General features: G+C 47.1%; 1 protein-coding gene across 3 annotated transcripts in view; it reads left to right on the forward strand.

The window, feature by feature from the left end:
* SMG6 (SMG6 nonsense mediated mRNA decay factor) overlaps positions 1 to 21,341 on the forward strand; it is a 184,939-nt gene that overhangs the window by 50,214 nt on the left and 113,384 nt on the right. For 2 of the 3 annotated variants that reach the window (XM_061561975.1, XM_061561977.1), the window contains exon 13: positions 11,551 to 11,719. In XM_061561975.1, coding sequence (XP_061417959.1) covers positions 11,551 to 11,719 — 169 coding nt within the window. The remainder of the gene's footprint in view (positions 1 to 11,550; positions 11,720 to 21,341) is intronic. The other variant, XM_061561976.1, reaches the window with a different exon arrangement.

Consider the following 21,341-nt stretch of genomic DNA (forward strand, 5'->3'; position numbering starts at 1 on the left):
GATGTTGCTTAAGCGTGTCTCTTTCCCGTGTCTCTTTCCCGTGCTTGTTAAAACCAATTTTTTTTTTAAAGAATGCAAATTCATTTTGCTGAATATTGTGAGAATATGTTGCGGTCAAAAAAACAACTCCTGTTAATATTTAACTGAAGGATGTTATTTATATTTTCGGTGACAAATTGGCCAAATTAAAAAATATATACTTTATCAGCCGCGAGTCATATTATTCAGCTCGAGTACTAACGAAGAGCAAATAGCCCTCGCTTGAGCACAGCAGTTTGCCTCTCCAAGTAGGAGCTGTTTTGAAATTGAGATTTTAACGATTGCAAGCCTAAAAGTCGTCAAATATGGTGTACACTGCCGTAGCTATGGCGATCGCTCCCAGTAGTTACATTGTGTGCAGCAGTTTAGACGTGTTCTCCTGTAATGTCAAGGGGGATGTTTTCTTTGTTGAGGCTTATCTGCCGAAATACAGCAAAGTCCGTTTGGCAAATGCACAGTGCCGCGTATGCCATGAAATTTTCTCTTGGCAGTCCCATGTGGAAACTCACGAGCTTTACTTCACCCCCACAATTAAGCGGCATTTTTGTGCTGCATGTTGATGGTGAGGAGTTCAGCAATTTATCTTTCTTGATTTTTATCTTGCATTTATCAGAATGTTCCGGTGACGCCGCCTCAAGGTGTTTAATTGAATGGGTGTGTGACATTTCAGTTCCAGATCGGAGTGTGTATGTTTTAGAGAAATCTTATTTTCGATATCTAAATGCTGGGTATGTGTCCTTGGCTCTTTCATGAGCCAATGGGATAAGTGAAGAATCTGCTTGATTTGGCTGCCAATGTATTCGTGCTTGGGATTGGGAATTCACCGCTTTCCGATGTCCGAGTGCCCGGTACAAGTCCTTGGCTGCGCGCTCGTCCCCTGGGAGGCTTTGAGTTTCCATCCCAGTTGCCAAGCCTCTGGGCCAGGGCTCGCTCTCAGGATGGGCCTCCAGGCCCCCCTTTCACAGGGGCTGAGTCATCGTGTGCGTGCGTGCCTTATTGCTCAGGGATTTACTGCATGCAGATGGCTGTGCCACGTGGGCTCTGGGTTTGTGACCCGAGATTCAAAAGGTCACGGCCGCCGTGGTCAGAAATGTTCCCGGTGGTACGCGCTTGGCACTGGGCGTTCTCGTCTCCGGCGCTCGAAGCGGAGGCTATGGGCGCCTCGTATCATCATTTTCTAGAGCCCCGCTGCACAGTGGGAGGAAAATGAGCAGCACGCGCACAGCGGGGTAGCATGTTTATCTGCAGCGGTGCGGTGAAGCTCTTGGAACGCAATGGGTAAGCACAGTGACCTGCAGCGAATCCATCTATATGGGATGTTGGCTGGTTTTGATACCATGTGGGCAGCCCAGCCTCTCAGTGGAAATCAGGGCAAAAAAAAAACACCCTCGCTCCAACAGCACGTTTACACACTTGAGCTGTCTGCTGTTTGTCACACCGCGCAGCTGCATCAGTGTAACTTCCAAACTTCTGTCACCTCACTCCCCCCCCCCCCCCCCCCCCCCCCCCCCCCGTGAAGATCCCGAGAGACCCGCTGAGTCGTCAATTCTGTCAAAGAGGGCCCTCGTACTCGGCTGGGTCACGACTCGCCACGCCGTATTGTGTGGGGGACGCTTGGCGATTGGTGTTGGGAATGCACCACAGGCCATGTATAAATGCCATGGGGGCATGTAGGCGTTTTGAGAGGTAAAGCGTCGTATTACCTTTTCCAGTTGCTTATAATTTTCGGAAAACAATCCAACAAAGAAGTAATTTATTTGTTGTATATAAACCTGGCTGTGTGTATGCAGCCTCTCTCAAAAGGCATTAGTGCTATGCGTGTGCACGACAGTTTTTTTTTAATCAGCACCATATATGTACTACGGATTCAGAGCATTCAGGTATAAAAATCATGATAATGACAGGTCGTTATAGAAAGACCGTGAGTTTGTAAGTTTAAACCTAATGGCTTACTGAGCGAATACTCCTACTTCCTTGCTTCTTGAATGCAAATGAATGAGAAGGTAAATCAGAGAAAAAAGAATGATCATTTCCTGCTTTCCAATGAGGCTGGAAAGGTATTAATTATCTTTTAGAGCGGAATTTCCTGTGTTTTGTTATTTTTCCCCAACAGAAGCACTTGATGTAATCTTGACTACCGATGTCATAATTGATGGCATCATCGTGGCATTGTGCTGCGATGCCTGTACGGTGTCAAGAAAATGGCAGTGTACAGCATTGGATTCAATAATCTACGTGTGCGGAGCTTTGAGTGTTACCCCCCTCAAATGCGTGTGTTTTCCCTGGGTTCTCTATCTCGGTGCTGAATAAGAGTAACATTTTTAGCTGAAAAAGAGTTTTAATAATAATGATGCAATTTATAACGCGCGCAAATTTGCGGCCGTTACGTCCGCAACTCGGAGGCGCGGAACCAAGCTCAGAGTCGCTCAAAAGCACGTGGTTATAGAGGTGCGTTTTTAAGTGTCTCTGGAAGGAGGCGATTGAGGTGATGCTGCGAATGTGCAGAAGGATAGCGTTCCAGACTGTTGGGGCTGCCACAGAGAAGCGGCGCATAGACACGATGACCATCCTGGATCTTGGTATCAAGAGGAGGTCGTGAGTCACGCTGCGCAGGCATCTGCCGTGTGCTGAGCTGCAAGTTGTCAATAATGAAGAAAGGTACGGCGGGCAGGCAGATGTGTGACATCATTGAGGAAATTGGAGGGAAATAGAAGGGCATTATTGTGATAAGCAAGCAACAATATTTTTTAACCAGGTGAGGGCCCATCGTGCTAAATCAGAGTTACGAAAGCAAAAACGGCCGTACAAGATAGCACAGTATAAATCGCTTGAAATAAAATATGAGAGGAGTGTTATACAGAGATGATAAAATTCCAAACAATAATCTTATGAACCCGAGGCTGATCTGCGTATTATATTGATGTCTGTAAAAAGAATGAGCTTTAGGTGGAAGAAGCTATCGTCAGCCTATGTATCGATTAAGATAAAGTAGAGATGGTGATGCTGAAGACTTTTCATCTTTGCGTGAAATTTGATCCAGGTTATTGGTGAATAGTGTCAGCATATTTAGCCATTCTTAGAAGGTGGACTTTTTCCAAAACTCGGTGGCCCAGGAGAGGTACTCTAAATATGTGTTTAAAGATGGACAGGACATATTAAACGGTTACCAACATTCAAAACTAGACTGTGTAAATTACATTAAAACAGAAAATAAGTCCAAGCTCGTTCCACCAGCTCCTGAATCGTGATGTGGGTGGAATCCATAGTCTTAAAATCACTCCATCTCTAACCATGCCAAGTCTAGGTTTCTAATACAGCACAGGTTCACTGTCAAGACATGTGCCCTCTGCTCGCATGCACACGTACTTGCTCATACACAAAGATAAAAAAAAATCCCCTGTAAAGCCTTAACATACTTTTCGGACAAGTGCTGTGAGCGAGCACCTATGAAGGCCGGCACAGCACACGAGGGGGTAGGTGGCCAACACGACGCCCGACCGCCTTTGGAGACCCAGTGGCGATGTTTACACACCACCGCAAATACTCATTTCATGCCGAGTCGTGTTCAGGAAGGCCCGAGTAGTGCAGCGAGCTCACCGCTGTTCTATGACACAAACACAGACAACATGCGAGCACTCAAGACACATGAGTAAACACATGTACGCACGTGAACACATGAGAACACATCTGCATGCACACGCCGGCGCGTACTCTTGTGCCGACGTGGTTGCGCGCGCATGCACGCACACACGCACGCGTTTTTCTCGCCCTCCTGGAATAATGGGATATATGAGAACAATCTGCTCATGGCGCCGGTGCATCTTTAATGTGAGGAGGCAGGGGTTGAACAGCGTACACAAACATCCTATCGTTTTACCAATCGGTGTTATTGCATCCCATGTACTGTACAGTAAAAAAAAGTTAATCTGCTGCACCGTGCGCAGAAATATGAACAGCACCTCAGTAGGTGAATGGGCAACAGCAGCAGCAGTAGCAACCATGAGAGGATTTGCAAAGAGTGGACGCTTGATGAGCTGGACCCAACACCGCAACACCGTACCTTGGTGCTGTGCGCCATACTTCAAACCTTAATAGCATGTTGCTAACGGCACATACAGCCCACCAGTCAATGCCATCCTGAACACTTTAGTAGCCCCATTCTAAAGAATAAGCAGCAGTGCCAAAAAATAAAACCGAACTTGTGCGCACACACTCTTTTAGAATCAAACTCACACTTACAAATGTGCTCCAACCTGCTCGTTTGCCTCTTTATTTCCTCATTGTGATTGGAATTCGGTTTTCAGAAGCTCAGCAGAATTTCGGATTCGATTTGATCCGGCTCTGATGGATTCGTCCCATTCCCAGCATGTGATTGTGCGTGCGTGTACACAAGTAAGTATGTGTTTGTCGGTGAATCAACAACTGATTCCAAAGAACACAGGATGAGATGTTACTATCCTTTGTGCAAGCACTTCCAAGCTCGCACACAAAGATGCCCCGTCTAGCCTTAACAGACTATTGGGGCAAGTGCTGTTAGCGAGCAGTACCTATGAAGGCCAGCACAGCGCATGACAGGGTAGGTGTCCAGCACCACGCCTGGCTGCCTTTGTCTCCTTTTTGGCGATGTTTGCACATCGCACCAGGTACTCATTTGAGGCCAAGTTCACCCAGTGGATGCTCAGGACCGGATATACACACGCACATACACAAACAATTAAGTGAGCATGTATAACGTGTACATACGCGTGTGTAGAGATCTACAATAAGGTTTTGTACACCCACATACGCATCTGTAAATACTTGTGTTACCCCTTTTGCTGGTGTCGCATTTGTTATCATGGAATTCTTGTTTGGATTGTTTTGCATTTTTTTTTGCCAAAGAGAAATGGCAAAAAAACAAAAGAATGCATGGGAAGAGGGAGGTGGGGTTGTAGTAATTGCTCCGAAAGGTCAAGGAATAGTTTGCACCAGAGAATTTTTTTGGAGGAAATTGTTCCTTGCAGGAAAAAAATACACCGGGGTTGTTACTGAGCAACCAGAAAATTTTAATCTTTCATAATTTTCTTCTTTTTTTTTAGGTTAAATATACTTTGGCAAGCGTGTTTTCATTTTCCCAAAATGTTTACGGTGTCACCGCTTTGTATTATAACATTTTTTGTACGATACATTTTTTTATTTTTCATTACTTTAACACTCTTTTTTAATCACTTGTCCACATGTGCAAAAAGTTTGTTTCAAAAGGGATATTTATTTTCCGCTTAATATTTTTTAAAGTTTATTTTCTATTTGTGATTGGTGGTCGCTTCTTGGCACCTATCTGCCTGTTCCTCCCGGTGGGAGCATAAGGAGGGTTAGGAGATGTCCATCAAATGCCTTGCTCCGTCTCATTCTACATATTTATCCTTCCATCCACTTGTGTGTAGCTCTACCTCGCTGAGTAGTGCCAAGGAGCATACACCATCACGCGAACTCTGGTCATCCTCGCAGCGGGTTTTGGCTAACCATCGAGCAAAGAACGGTCACTGCATCGTGTACTTTCAGATGTGCTTCTACGGCCGTCTGGAACGCTCTTTCAATATTAGGAAGCCACTGGAGCGATGTACTTTGAAATCATCTAGTTGAAAACTAATTTCTTTCTAACTGCTTTTTGATGTCCTCCCGCACGGTTGGCTACGTATGGTGTAAAAGAAGCTCAGCGTATATGTATATATCTTTATATACTTATGTACGTGCGTAGGCTTTTGATTGGCTAAACTTATGTTGTGTGGAGGCTAACAAGAGGCTCGCTTTAGTAACTCTGTGCTCACACCCTGGTTGAGTTGACTGCACTGAACTTGAGTATCCAGTCTTCTGTGGGAAAAAAAGAGGCTTGCAGTGGCTGTGCCGTAAAGAAATTCCATCCCTGTTGTTCTAAGAATTGTTGGTTAAAGTATTGTTTTCCCTTTGCCTTTGAACGAGCATTTTTGGTTCATAATAGCAAGTAAGTAACGCAATATTTGAATCTTTTTTTTCGGGTTACGGAAAGTACAGTTTTTGCTTGTGACATGTGTTAACGTTCTGGCTCCTATTTGGGGATAATTGAAGCGAATGTTGGCTCGAGACGTAACCCGTTTTTTCGTGTGTATGGTTCGTATTTTTCAAAAAGTTTTCTAGTATTTCACTTTTATTGCAAATGCAGCCTCGTGCAAAGGAACTTTGGGGAATGTTTAAATCCTTCGGCGTCGCCTTGACCTCCAGTCGCCTGCAGCAGACAGCTGGCCCTCAGTGAGCCGGCACCATATTTTTTTTTTTTCCCCAATCCCAGCTGTAAGTCGGGAGTTTGTTGTGGAATTATTGCAAATATTTTCCCCAAAATACACTCGAGGAGACTTGGATAATGACTGCCGGGGGGGAGGGGTGGGTGTGTTTGTGGCTGGGCTTGTCCGGGCCATTGCAGGTTTGTTACGTGTCGTTTTCGTCGGTTGGGGGGGTGGTGGAGCTCACTGCGAGATTTTCTTCCTACGGGTGCCCGTCGAGTGGCCTTTGCTAGGGCCGCAAAGTGTTGCTGTTGGCTTCTCTTAGAATCATCTTCTTGGTTCTTTCGGTAAAGTCACGTAGAAGGGAAATAATAAAATAATAAAAATAAAACATTAGAAAATAATTCTCACGACTTTTCGGCCACAACGCAAGCAGCTGTCTTCAGGTGAAGACCAGGTCTGTCTCCCTGGTCTTCCCTGGTCTTCCCGACAGACCTGGTCTTCACCTGAGGACGGCTGCTTCTGTCCTCAGGTGTCCTCAGGTGAAGACCAGGTCTGTCGGGGAGACAGACCTGGTCTTCACCTGAGGATGGCTGCTTGCAATTCATATTCTTGGTTCTTTCGGAAAAGTCACGTAGAAGGGGAGACAGACCTGGTCTTCACCGGAGGACGGCTGCTTGCGTTGTGGCCAAAACGTCGTGAGAATTATTTTATTATGTTTTATTTTTATTATGTTATTTCTCTTCTATGTGACTTTACCGAAAGAACCAAGAAGATGAATCCCTGCAGTCACGATAGCTTTAAATCGAAAAATTATCTTAGAATATTTAATGGTTATCTCCTCACGCATGCGGGGTTTTCTCCCCTTACCCAAGTTTCCTTCCACGTCGAAAATATCGTCAAAGAAGTTGGGAGGGCGTTCCAGATATAGGACCCTCCTGAAAGGACAGCCTTTAGCCTCGGTGAGGTTTTCCCAGCTCAATCCAGGATGATTATGGCGATAAAAAGCATTAAATGAGTTTATCTTTAGGATATTGATATTTTTTCAGCGACATTTTCTCCAGGGATGCTGGCATAAAGTGGTCTCGTTCTTTTAAAAAAATCTTGCAAGCTGATTTCCGTGCTGTCTCCTCCCAGATGCCCAAAGTTTATCTCAGCATCCCCCCACCCCCTCTTGAAGCACGGCACTCAAACAGTGGATGCCACCCGGCTCCCTTCTCCCAGAAGACGCAGAGTCAGGGTGTGGAGCCTCCTTTATGAAGCAGACATTGAAACAGTTTATCCACCGAGTATCATGCCGTGATCCAGGGGCACAAACACAGAGTTCCCTTGCAAAGCGAGCCTCTTTGCCATGGGTCACCCAATTTAAAGTCCGTGTCAATTAGACAGACCTCTCAATGCGCTCTGTCAAGCGAAAGGATTCAGCCCTGAATGGCCAAACGCAGGGAAGGTCTCTGCCTGGTGCCCCCCCCCCCCCGGCGATAAATCCCCACCGCGTGCTAATGAATGCGTGCGTGTGGCTCGAGCGAGAGAGCGACGTGCGAGCGAAGCGCGCTGGTGCCCCGCCATGTGCCCATGTTTTTTCTGGCCCCTCGTTTGAGATGGGGAATCTGGGTGCCGATCGGAGCGTGCAACTCGTCGCAGCCAGCGTGGTGCGGTTTTTTTTTTTTAGAAAGACTATGCTTTGGTATTCACCGTGTAATGTTTCAAAAATGCATCCCGGCTAAGGAGGTAGATCACAAAACTCCCACTGAAATTTCACAAATTAGTTCGCATTATAAGCCGTAATATGCAACAACGAGGTGCACCTGAGGTTTTCATACATAAACATTTGTTGCGCGATTTGAATGTTTTTTTTTTAGTTTCCCCTTTGATTGTTCGCCGTGCATGTGTGAGTGTGCTTTTTGGCTTGGGCGGTTTTTTCCATGCATTATTCACGAGTTGCCGCGTTCAAACGCGTAATTAGTTTGTATCGGTGCCTTCGCGCCACGTCCTATACACGATTGTGTGCCCGGCGGCTGAAAGCTCTAAAGCTTTCAGACTGAGGAAACAGGTGGATGTCCCCCCCCGCCATCCTGCAGCTCGTTAAGCTGGCGCAAATGAGCTAATTAAATGAAGTGTGTGCGAGGCTAACGAGGATGCGCTGCGACTCCAGCGTGTCCTCGCTGATGCGTGCGCATCTTTGCCGTGGCGTTGCCCGTGGCTCCGTCACGCGCGGCCCCGCAAGTTGACGTTGGGCCGCGTGGCCCCGTCGTGGTACTGCGTGACTGATGTTCCACAGTGCCGCTTGCCCCTCTTCCTTCTCCGCGGGGCCCGAGGTGACCCTGACGCTTTGCCGTGAGAAATCACGACACCTGCCACCGAGCGCTGGCATCAATAAACCCCCTCCCGCTGTCGCGATGTTGCACACGCAGAAGAGCATTGTGGTAACGCGTAGATTCATCCATTTCATCTCTCAGAATAATTTCTTATCACGATAAATGCATGGGATTATGCTGTGAGAATTTAATATATGGCGTTTGTGCATAGTATAAACATATGTATAGTGGTCTTAATTGAGCAAACAAAATTGTATAGACAGTACGAACAATACAATAACCAATCATTAACTCACGACCCCGATTTCTTTGGGGTTGTTGGGGTGAATTGTTACATGGTTGATATAGAATATGCACGAATAATTATTTTGGTTTTTTTGACGTGATACTTGCACTGATAAGGCGTATCTGCAATGGCTATAAATGTGGTGAATCTGTGTGCCTTCAATGTCCTCATAATGAAACCTTTTTGTAACTAATAGTTGTCGAATCTGTGTGCCTTCAATGTCCTCATAATGAAACCTCTTTGTAACTCATAGTTGTACGGGCACACATTAAACTATACATGTCTAATAAAGTGGGGGGTTTATCTCGTGATTCCTAGCCTGGAATCGTCATCGCATTTTTCAGTAAATATACGTTCAGTGGAATCGCGGGGCACCGAGGCTGTGCTGAGCCTGGCGTGGAATTTAGGCAAGAAGAGAGGACCCAACGGGCTCTGGGGCCTGATCTCTTCACCAGAATCACCATTGACATATATAAGCTGATGGCTATGGTATGAGTTGTAAAGGTGATCCTGGTCTATGCCAGTCAGAAGGGAATGACGACCAAAATCTCCAGTATCGACCAGAATCAGCAGTGAGGTGTATTACGTAGGGATCGGTTATATGTTTCGGTGATGGTTCCGCTAGGTTGGCCAGGCCCGACGGATCCTTCTGTCTTGTCTGAAAGTCACGCCGGAATTGGGAAGGAATCGGTAATTCTGCACACTAGGCATTGGAGATACATTTCAGTGGCAATTCTGGCTGCCTGGAATTGGTAATGCTTAAGTAAGCCAAGCAAAGCTGAACTTAGCGAATCTAGAATCTCAATCGAATCGACTTCTCATGCGCACATCTTGTGTGGCAGAATCCCTGTTAAAATCTCATGGAGATTTAACATGGGGATCTCCATAGAAGAAGAAGAATTCCTGCAGGAATCATCCAGGGATAAATCAAATACGATTCCTCCAGTAATTATCTAGTTCTGCTTAGAGCTACATGGAGCAGGAAAGACTGCAGTGCATTTCATTCACAGTGCCCGTGTAAATTTGTTTCTGGGCAAACGATGTCAATACATCAATAGTGTATCTGCAGTGCATCAACATAAGCAGTTGTGAATAGATTGGGTGACACGACCGCCATTAGCCCAGTTTGTGCCGAGTCCATGGCTCGATTTTTGCAGCTGCGCAGTCATTTCTGTGGGCGTTTGTCAAAGTCCGCTGTCAGCCACACCGTGGCTGTTACAGACCAGAGGTCGCAAACGGGTTTTGATTCCTTATCCGTACCCGTACCCGGCCGCACCAGGGTCGCAAATGGGTACCCGTACCCATACCTGGCCGGGTACAGGTAGCTGTATCCTACCCGTACCCGTACCCTACCCGAAATGAGTGACAAACGGTTACTCACCAGTGACTCACGGCCTACCCGTACCCGGCCGCACCAGGTTCGCAAACGGGTACTCGTACCCGTACCCAGTCGGGTACGGGTAGCCGGGTATCGGGAAGGGTACGGGTATCGGGTACCCGGTTGCGACCTCTGTTACAGACCCAGAGACGTCATCATTAAATAGTGGCAGTGTCAGAAGGGGCCGGTACAATAAGTAGGTTGACAGCCTCTCTGTGCTACTTGTTTTTTTTTGTCAAGAACTCTTGTTTGTAATCATCATCATCCATGGTCAATCCACTGCTGGAGGAAGTCCTCAAGCCGTCACCTCTTGTGATTCTGTGATGTGATGATCCATCTAGCGACCACACAAAAGCTGACTTTGTCACTCCATCTCCTTGGCGGATGTCCGCTGGGACGTGTTAGATTCCTTGGCTGCTTCTTGGCCATCGGCTATCGTCGTCTCCTTGATCGACATGTCCTGACCAAGCCCCCTTTATCGTGACCGTGTGAATAGTGCATTCAACTGCGCGTGTTCTCAAATCCGTGCCATCTTCTTTCTGCCTCTCATTGCATGTGTGTGTATGTTGAACTTCTCTTGCACCACACGTGGTCAACCGTGCTAATCGGAAAAGGGGGGGATGTTGTATAACCCAAGTATGAATCTCGACAAATTTCTTGATGCACTTTTCAGTTTTTTGTTTCATTCTCATTGTTAATGTCCATGTTACTCATCCGGATGAGTTAAACCTCTTCCCTTTTTAGGCACGCTGGTATGTTATATATTTTTTGTCAACTTCAGCTTTCCAAAAGCACTCCATCCTGCTCTCATCCGACACTTTGTTTTACCAGTTTGATATTAGCCTCCCTCCTAGAGGTACCACAATGCCGCAGAAAGTGATTTATTTGTGATCCACTAACCCAGCCTTCCAGTTGCTGGTTTACAGGCCTTTGCCTATATACGCGAAGGGATTAGCGCAAACATCCCAAACAGGGCCCTCCTTGTCGAGTCTTCACTCGGAGAAGCTTTCCTGCATTAACATCGGGATGTTGTTGTGTATCTAGAGGGTGTTTGTGTGGTGGTTAAAACGTGTGCTATTGCGTGTGTGTGTGTTGGCCTCCCCTAGGTCGACTCAGCCTCAATTGAGTACCTTGTGCGGCGTGTAAAAACATCGCCACTGGGAAGACAAAGGCGGCCGGGCGTGGTGCTGGCCACCAAACCCGCCTTGTGTGCCATGCCGGCCTTCATAGGCGCTCGCTAACAACACTTGTCTGTTAAGGCTACATGGGAGATCTTTGTTTTGTGTGCGACAGCAGAGGTGCAGCAGCAGCAGGGCGGTGGCGGCGGCGCTGCGTTGTGCGTGTCGCGCCTGCACTCGGATGTGCGGGACCTGCTGCCTGGCCTCAAGGTGTGGTCCGACTGGATGCTGGGTCACCCCGAGGAGTGGAACCCCCCGCCCACCTCGCTGGACATCCCCGCAGAGTGAGTCTGTCGATGCGTGAGTATGTAACTCCAGAGAGTTGCACCTAGCCTGCCACGAGAAACCGCTACGTGGATCTAACCCGCAAAAAAAGATATGGATCATAGTGTGGCTACAAACACCTACGTTATTAGTTAACCGAGGCGATGTCAGAACTGGTCGGTGGTGAATGGTGGTTGCGGTGTGTGTGTGTCAGCATATTTGTCTGTTGGTATCTCTGATTGTATGTGTGTATTTGTGTGTGTATATATGTGTGGAGCGGTCATGTAGCGGTTAGCGCGCTGCGGTACAAACTTGGCGACCCGAGTTTGATTTCCGCTCACGGTCAACACCAGTAACGATTATCTAAACCGGTCCTGGGCCTCCCCTAGGTCGACTCAGCCTCAAATGAGTACCTGGTGCGGTGTATAAAATTATCGCCACTGGGAAGACAAAGGCGGCCGGGCGTGGTGCTGGCCACCCACCCCTTCATGTACCATGCCAGCCTTCATAGGTGCTCGCTAATAGCATTTTCCCCAAAAGTCTGTTAAGACTCTTAAGATTTGCATTTCGCCCAAAAGGGTCTGCCAATACATTACATGCATGATCATTAAAATTATTCATATATATGTAATGAAATGCAGTAGACCATGTTACTGTATGTAATTCAGTACGTCTAAATTATCGGGAAAAGTATATTTAAAGTATGTTAAATGTACGGTCATCATTATCATCCATGGGCAGATTGCCCATAGATGTCCGCCGCACATTTAGTCATTTATTTCCACTTTCCTCTGTCTTACATAAATATGCTCAAGTAACGTGCATCTCTCTGGCACCAATATCGCATCTCGTCAAGCCATTCTCTGTTAGGTCTTCCTCTCTTTCCAGTTGCATTTTTCCAGTTGCATTTTTCCGAATACCACACTTTTCATTTTCCTGTTGTTGTTCATCCTACACGTGTGTCCAAATAGTTGCGAGTTTCCTTGCATCATCAGGTCAGCTTCTACGTGCAGCCTTTTTCTTACTTCTACGTTGGTCACTCTTTGGGTCCAGCTTGTACGCTATTTGGCATTAACGCCGGGAGAATTGGGGGATGGAGGAGGAGTGGGTGATTCGGGGTGGAGGGGGGAGCGTTGTTGTGCGATGGGGGTGGTCGATGTATCCTAGACCCGACCAAGGGAGAGAACTATTGTACTACTCATACATGTGTTCAATGCACTTAATGTGTTAGGGGTGGTGTGGGAGAATGGTGATGGGGGATTGGGGTTTGCTGGTGGGAGGGGACCGATTTAACGAACCAACCGACCAACAATAATTATACGTTCATAAAAAAACACGTTTGTGCAAATCGCATCTGATAACACTCTACATTCATACCTACTATAATCACCCAGGAGGGTCCTTAACGCTCGTGACGTCACTCCACGTCGACCAGCCCCCCTCGTTAATATTCATGAGCAGGTGACGTCCTCCAAATGGAAACCCCCCCACCCCTCATTAATAATCATGAGCAGGTGACGTCACTGTACTCCCCTCCCCCCTCACTAATATTCATGCGCAAGTGACGTCACTCCACATTGAACAGCCCCCCTCATTAATAATAATTAGCAGCTGACGTCACTGCACATGGGGGGCGAGGTGCCTCCTCCCCCCTCCTTGGCGTCAACTTACAACCCTCACTACAAAGGCAGAACCCTCACGTCACGTGATCTCCGTAACGCTGTTGAGACATCAAAGTCAAAAGGACGTCATGATACACAAGGGATTATAACCTTAAAATGAAATAGGTCTGTGTCACCGCGCCCTTACAAATTGCACACGAATTGATGCAATGAATACCACGTCGTGGTCTGCTTTTCGCTTGCAAGTTTCATATTTATTGCAATACACCCGTCCTTGGACGGGTATAAGGCTAGTTTTATATAAGGACCAAATCCCATATACATCCACTACCAAGCAAATGAAACCCCTACTCCCAAGTACAATAAAAAACGAATAAACAAATTCAGAAATGGCACCGAAACAAAAAGCACAGACTAACCAAAAAAGTGATCACAACAAAGGAAGGAGTCCAGGATGAGGCCTACTACTACACACCCCCAGACCACACTGCCAACTTCCCAACCAAGCCAGGAAACCTTCACACGGGGGGCTGTGGTGGAGTGCACGCAAGTTACGATTCATTGATATAAATCGGTCAAATGTCCAAAAAAGTAATTACCTATTTTTCAGCGTATGCCTGGATAATAAAAAGGATTTTAGTAAAGATTTTCATAATATGATGGAGTCCATTTGTTGGATGTGGAGTGGGAGGGTATTCCAGAATGCAATAATAAAAATTCGAAATTATGAAGCGCCCTTAAACAATCGTTCTCAAGGCGCATGACTAAGCTCGTCCACGAATGGTTGTAAGTTTTATTTTTGGGGTGGAGAGCAGACCTAGGACACAACACGGTACATTTAGGAAGTACTTTTTAGTTTACGGAGTAGAATGCACATACTGCGCTCACCGATATTTATTTTAAAATGTGTATATATACACGCACACATACACAATGTTTTTATTGCATAGGCTCTAATTGTTGTAGCAGCTAGCCGGACTCTTCGGCCCTCTGGCTCAGGGCTCCTCCCGATTCGTTTGGGAGGCCGGGGTTTTACTGCACGTCACTTATTTTTCTCTCTTTGTCGATTTTCTCCACGTGTTTCTGCGCCAGCGTTGTGTTTTTATTTACTTATTTAACGTGGCCGTGAACACCCCTGCGTCTCTGGGAGTATACCTCAATGTCCCCCGTCTGTTAACTCCATAGCCGACGTGCTTATCAATGCACAGCATGTGCCCAAATGTGTGCAGTATGTATCTATGTTGAACTTCTTTCGTACCGTACGTAGCCAAGCGTGCTTCATCGGAGGTGCGGTAATGGAGAATGGAGTCCCTCGTCTGTCTCACGCGCCGCGGTGTACCTTACTGCTCAGTGTGATGAACGTCCGGGTAGTTCTCTCATGGGAGGCACGCGCGTTGTGCACTACGGGCGCACGGGCTCGGCCATCCTCTGTTCCGATTTGTACTCCGCGTTGACGCCACGTTGCCCCGGAGGCCCCGGAGCACCATGGATCACGGGGGCTGCTGAACGGAGGTGTTTTCTCATCGTGCACGGCGACTCGGTTGGGGGGAGGCTGGGTGGGGGGGCCATGCTTTGAGTCTCCGGTCCGGCGGACGCACTGCAATTTCATGCCGTTTCAACTTTGATGCAAGATCTCGTTTGCGGCGCGGTCACGGTCGCGTGATAGGGGGCCGCACGCCGTTACTGAGAGGCCCGGCGGTTCATATTCAACGCCACCCGTCGCATTAAAATGACACAACATAGTTGATAACGCACGCAATGATAAATGGCTTGTTGTCTGTGCCAGACCTTTCGCCGGTGGCTAATGCACGCGCGTTTTGCTACGGCGTGGGTTTGTTTTTAGAAATAGCCTCAACTCCACGGAGGTGACCGGTAATTGCGTGTGGCGTTGCATTCTGGGAAGCACGTGGCACCACCGAAAACGTTCACGCGATGGCGCTTGTTTGACACCCAGAATGCACTGTGCTGACGTTTAGTCTTCACTTTACTTGAGTCATTGTTTTAACTCACAACGCTTTCCAACTTAGATCGAAAGTCTTCATGCATCACTTTGGTTGTCAGTGCACTGCCGGCTGAGGAGCCCACAGAGCCCCCCCTCTCTCCTCCCGATGACGTCATTACACGTCACTTCATCTCGTCGTGCGACGTGAAATGTAACGTCATGAAGCAGTTTTCAATTTGAGCCGCCTCTGGACATCCCGATTCCTGTAGGTGCGCAAGGCCGTTCCCTCATAATTAAATGCTTCCAAGGACAAACTGATATTGAAAACCGTCACGCATGTGCGTGATTTTTTTTCCTCCCTTTTTTTCTCCCTAATGCAGATGTAAACAATCTCTGTTGTTATTTTGAAAGTTTTATATATATATAATAACAGTGCTCTGCTTGTAGCTCAGCGTCTACTTCCATCTCTCTTCCTGGCCTTCATGGCTTTGCCATTGCCTGAGTGAGACATTAACGTCATATCTTCAGTTTACAAGGCAATGGGTTTTTTTATCGCAAAAAGAACAATGAAATGTTTTGTCTTCTTTTGCATGCGACTGCCAGCACAGTCATTGATATTTCATGTGCAGGATCTGTGCTCTGACAGTAGTGGAAATCCCTTTGTAGCAGTGACACTCGGTGTATATTTTCAAGCCTTGTTTTGACGACGTGGTCGGACTTGGAGGAAAATATTGTCGTGCCCCCATTCTTCGCTATTTCGAGCTCGGTTTAAAAAAAGACAAAAGTTTAACAAGAGTTCAAACTAAACAAAACAAAATCTCAAAATGGAAATGATAGCGACTACTTTCCTCCCACCCCCCTTCCCCCCCCCCCCTTGAGAATGCAAAAGACATGTCTTGGCCTGCAACCATCATACATGAGCTGGAGTAATGAACTGAAATTGCAAGCGATTGTTTTTCAGCTGGAATTTCTGGGGGGAAAAGTGCGCCGAACACATGTAGGTGCACGAGGGTTCAATTGACAAATTAAAGGACTGATTTAGTTTTGCAAAAATAAAAGGGAGCGTAATTTTTCCAGCAAAATTACAAAAGACGACTTAAGTGATTATACGTCCGTGCGCATGGTCGCAAACGGCTATATATTAAACGGCCTTTTGTCATCGCCGAAGAATGAAAACAGAAAGTCCATTAGATGCCTAGTTCTGGGCACAGCAGATTTTCCGAAATGTCAAGAGCCTTTGGGCGTTTGGGCTCGTAGTTTACCGTGAATTATTCTGGTGTTTCCGGGTATGTTAACAGACAACCTTCAGTGCCAACAGGTGTTTCAGGTTGTGCTGCAGGTGCCGGTAATTGCGAGCCTGCCCGCAACGCTGAGCTGCAGCTGGAAGTGCTGGCAGTGCAGTGCCCGTGACGGCCTCCTCCCGCAACCGTGACTGTGGCAGGTTGGCACTGCAGAAAAGGTGAAGCGTCTTCCTAATGCCTCCGAGCTAGTTTGAGACAGACCAGGCTGGTTGACGACAAGTGGTGTTTGCCGAGTCATTGGGAGCCAGTCAACGGGCAAATGCATCGGTTCATCCCATTATCACAGGAAGCAGGAAAAAAACATGATGGTTGTGGACCCAGTCCCCCCTCACTAAATCAGAGGGAAACCCAGATGGGTTCTTCAAAAAGCAGGTCGTCTGAGAGACATCACCAGGTCACTGGGCTGGCAAACCTTTTGGCAGAGACGATTGCTCCAGGGGCAATGGTCAGAGATGGATATGAATGGCAGTATAAACTTCCTGGAATCTCCACTTGGTACACTGCCCTGCATGGCCTCCTGATTGGACCACCGGCAATCTGACGTTGACATGTCTTCTCACCATCAAGACAATCCTCTTGATTACTATTGCAGACATTCCGTTGATGGTGGTGTGAAAGGACCAGGGCGATTTGATAGAGGTCACCTCGCTCGATACTCGATGGGTAGACTTTCACGTAACCCAGGAAGTGGTTGGGCAAGTTATCTGTACGTTTACGCAATGCCCATTGGGGTCACGGAACGTGTTGCAGGGAGGAGGACCGACGTGGGCACCTTTTGCCGCCACCTCGCATCCCCAGCCCGCTGCCAGTGAGCCTCAACTCGGTGTTTTCTGTACTTTGGACTGAGCCGCATGGAGAAATGTAGCCACAGGTAGACAGTTAAAAAATAACAGCTTAGGTACAGTTAAAGCTTCCACAGAATCAAGCATCTTAAGAAAGCATCTCTCTTAGCTTCCTCTACTCTATTTAATACAATACCTTTCTTTACCTATCTTACGTAAATTGAAAAATACCTTCTGAAATGTAAGCGCTATTTTAAGCACTGAATCCAATATGACAGTAAAGTGCTCGATTCAGCATCACTGTTGACGAGGTTGCGCTCACAAGGAGCGACTTGAATGCATGATGTTTGACGTGGCTGGGAGCCGCACATGACACGGAAGCATAGGATCTCTCCCGTCTTGAGAGAGCCAACCGTGTGCTAATTGGAGGTCGCAGACGCGTCTGTCGAAGACGTGTGTCTTCTCCACAGCGTGTTGCGACAGGAGTTATTGTGGTTCCTGCCAAACGCGGCCTGTCACGTGACGGCCGGCGGTGGGAATCGCCGTCTTGCCTCTATTCGAAGCCACAGTGGCCATGGCAATGTAGTCGTGGCGACACACGAGTCTGCAGCTGGTGGTCATGCGCGGCGTTATTGCTGGCGTGCGGTGGAGCAGCGTGAGCAAGTGTGGACTTCCTTGGCGCAAGTGCTCGCGATCTCCACATCTCCGATTATCATACAGAGGGCACTCGCGATTGCTACATTTACAGCTCGGTTTCTGGGCTGTGAGCTCAGGAAAAGTATTATTACTCGTCCATTAGTTAGGCCTTATTCCCTGCATTTTAGGAGAGGGGCTTTAGCCTCTTTTGTCTTGCAGAAGCTCGGCGGCAGGAAGTTGGACCCCAATTATAGCGTTGTCCTTTTATCTGAGATGGTCCAAAGACTGGAAAAAATCAGATGAGCTGTTTGTGCTTCAGGGCTGCCAAAAAAAAGAGTCGGCCTTTAAGCAGATGTGACATCCTGGGTACAGGAATGCGAACGCGTCGAGGAGCCTTGCAGAGTTAGGGGCCAGATGCGCGCAAGTCCAAAGTCGCATTCAACTTAACGCATCAGCCATCCCCTGGGCGAGTATAGGTCAGGGGGCACCTCGGTCCAAAATAAGGAAATATGGAAAACTGGAGTGGGGAGCTCTTCAAACGCACGATACGTTACAGGCTTGGACATGGTTTCCAGAGGTGGCCACCAGCATGCTCCGTTCTGCTCCCACCCTCCAATCCCTCAAAAATGAAAGTTAAAGGTTTACCGTTGAGTGTGTTGAGTGCTAATGTTGGTCAGAATGGGCCAGTAATCCTGGGAAGTGCAGGTGTTGGCGTGACCATCCGCATTTGGCTCCAGTAGTTTTTGTCATAAGGGAAATGGCGGCAGATGGGTCACATCGTGCAAAGGCAGGAAATCCACCCCTACCCCACCTAATAAAGGATTAATAATTAGTGTCATCAGCCAAAGTGTGTCGGCAGCCGCCGATGTAAACGAGTGCTTAACACAAGTGCTTAAGCTCTGTTTGTTTACACGCATCGTCGTCTGTATGTGTTTTTTTTTCTGTCTCAACTCTCAATCCCAGTGGTTTGTGAACTCTGGCAGGACATGGCTCGGCCCTCTGGCAAAGCAAAATCCCCATGGCGTTTGTTCCAAATGTTGATCCCACCAGGACAACTCTGGCTTCCGTAAAGATTCAACCTCCCCCTCCCCCAGCGCCCTTTGATTCAATGAATTGTCAGTCACGATTCAGGCTTGCAATTAGTTTCAGTCGATTAATTTGGTCCCATTTTTACGTTTTCGTTTGTGTTTCGTCACGGTTTTTTGTCTTCTCATTTGTGCAGTTGAGCCGATATGTTACGTTGAATTCTATTTTCATTGCACCTTTTGAGAGAGTTAGATAAACCGCGTGTATCACATGTGTTACAAGCTATACGTCATCCACAAATTAATTATGTGCCTATTCTTGAAGCGGTTTCCGAAACCTTAACATCTCAACACTGGGGTCTTTATTTTTTTATTTTACCAAGAACAAAATATATAGTTATTCCAGCTAAAGTTGAGAAAGTGTTCCCCCGGAAATACCAACACAATTTAAAGGCCGTTGGGTGCAGGCAAACACACAGTATCGATAAGGGCAGGGATCCAGTCTGCTTTGGTAACCTCTCGCGCTCACCTCTAAGAGCAATTCCCGCGGGGATGGAGCGGTGTGGCCCCCGGGGGGGAGATCAATCCCTGGGTTTTACTTCAATGCTGCCGTCCACGCCGCGCGCGGTGCACCCATTCCGTTCGTTTGGCACGCGTCCCGCCAAGTGTTTAAGGCAACACGCAGCGATGAGTTTATCCCACAGGGAGATTATACTAATTATTGTAATTTTGAAAAAAAGCCAAGGGCTGGAAGTTTAACACGTAGGCTTTCGCGACCAATATTAATCCTAATCAACGTTTTTGGGTTTAGATCGCGAATTGCCCGATGGTGCTGGATGCAATTACCAGCAAAACGTCGTACTCAAATTGTAAATGTTGTGGTTTCACGCTTCCAACACACCGGTGCGCTAAAGCAGTGAACTATTTGTCTTTTGTCAACGTGACACTTTTTTACTGATTGGCCGTGTCGGGTGGTGGAGGGCTGGAAATTGTGGGGTTTTTTTGGTATTCACAAGGTCAGCTTTCCCCACCCCGTGTTGTTCGACGGTACCTCACCGCACCATGCGGGTTGTTTGGCCGAACTTCACAATGCTGCCGGTAGGTGCGAGTTGGTGAAAGGGGGTGCCAGGAACTAATGTTCGCCGTGGTCAGAAATCAAACTCAGGAAACTGGGTTGATGGTGCAGTGCGCGAACCACTTCGCCACAACTCCACCCTCCGTTTCTTTTCGCTGGAATATTTTATTTATTTACGAGCCTGTCTTTGTTGATTTTATAGACTTGCACACGTCAAAACTGTTCCAAACAACAAAGTCTTACGCTACAAATGTATTTTCAGACAACAACAACATCAGTGCATTGATGGAGCAGCTGCAAATTAACATCTCTAGTGATGATTTTTTTTATTGTAATAAAATCAAAGTATAGTGGCTGTAGGTGGCTCAAGGGGCTATTACTCCGAGCACTGAGGCGGCACCAATGAGATCCTGAGTTTGAATCCAGGCAACTAGCAAGTTCCTAACCGTAGTAAGTTGATGGTCTCTGCCCGGTCATCAATGAGTTCACAACAACAACAAAAAAACACCCCTGTAATTTTAAGTTTGCTTCGTCACTTAATTCGGCTCAATCCAGCTCTCACTTGTATCGCAGGGCAAGTGAGAATGTGCAGGGGGTCCCCATTGTAGATAATAGGCAATTGCAGGGATCACAGAGGCGGTTGTGTGAGGTTACCTTCCAGAGGCTGTCTGTGAGTGAGAGTTCCGAATGGATATGTCTACGTCGAGATGCCCACAGCACAATTGTAGTATAAAAAGGCCAAAGTCGGGTTTAGCAGTCTCAGTAGGAGCACATTACAAAACAGGCAACAGTGGGTGCTTATTAATTGATGGCCACAATAAGGCAAAGCCGTTGGCAATTTCCAGGAGCAGCAGAAGCCAAGTCCCAAGTTGGCTCTTCACCACTGCCTTGATGATTTTTCCTCGGGTACTTTGGGTCGTTCTGCTGACAAAGAACAAGGATAAAACTGGGCACGATTTAACTTGGATGTGAGGGTCCTGTCATGGCAACCTCTTTCTCACCGTAGGCATTGAAGGTGAAATGGCGCAATTGAAGCGAACGTGAACGAACAATAATGGTTGACGTTTCTCCTCGAAGGAGGGCAATTACCGATTGATTTGTGTTATTATCAATGACTGCAGATTAATAGCAATACATCTTACAATAAATAATTTAAAGTGTGTGTTTATACGCAGTGTATACACACACACACAAGCCGGTTATTTAAATGTGTACGAAGACTGCCTAAAAGGTTGTGTGCAACAAATTACAGACCTTTC

Source organism: Lethenteron reissneri, chromosome 28 (assembly GCF_015708825.2).
Source record: "Lethenteron reissneri isolate LAM-NWPU_2019-01 chromosome 28, ASM1570882v1, whole genome shotgun sequence".
Classification (NCBI taxonomy): domain Eukaryota; kingdom Metazoa; phylum Chordata; class Hyperoartia; order Petromyzontiformes; family Petromyzontidae; genus Lethenteron; species Lethenteron reissneri.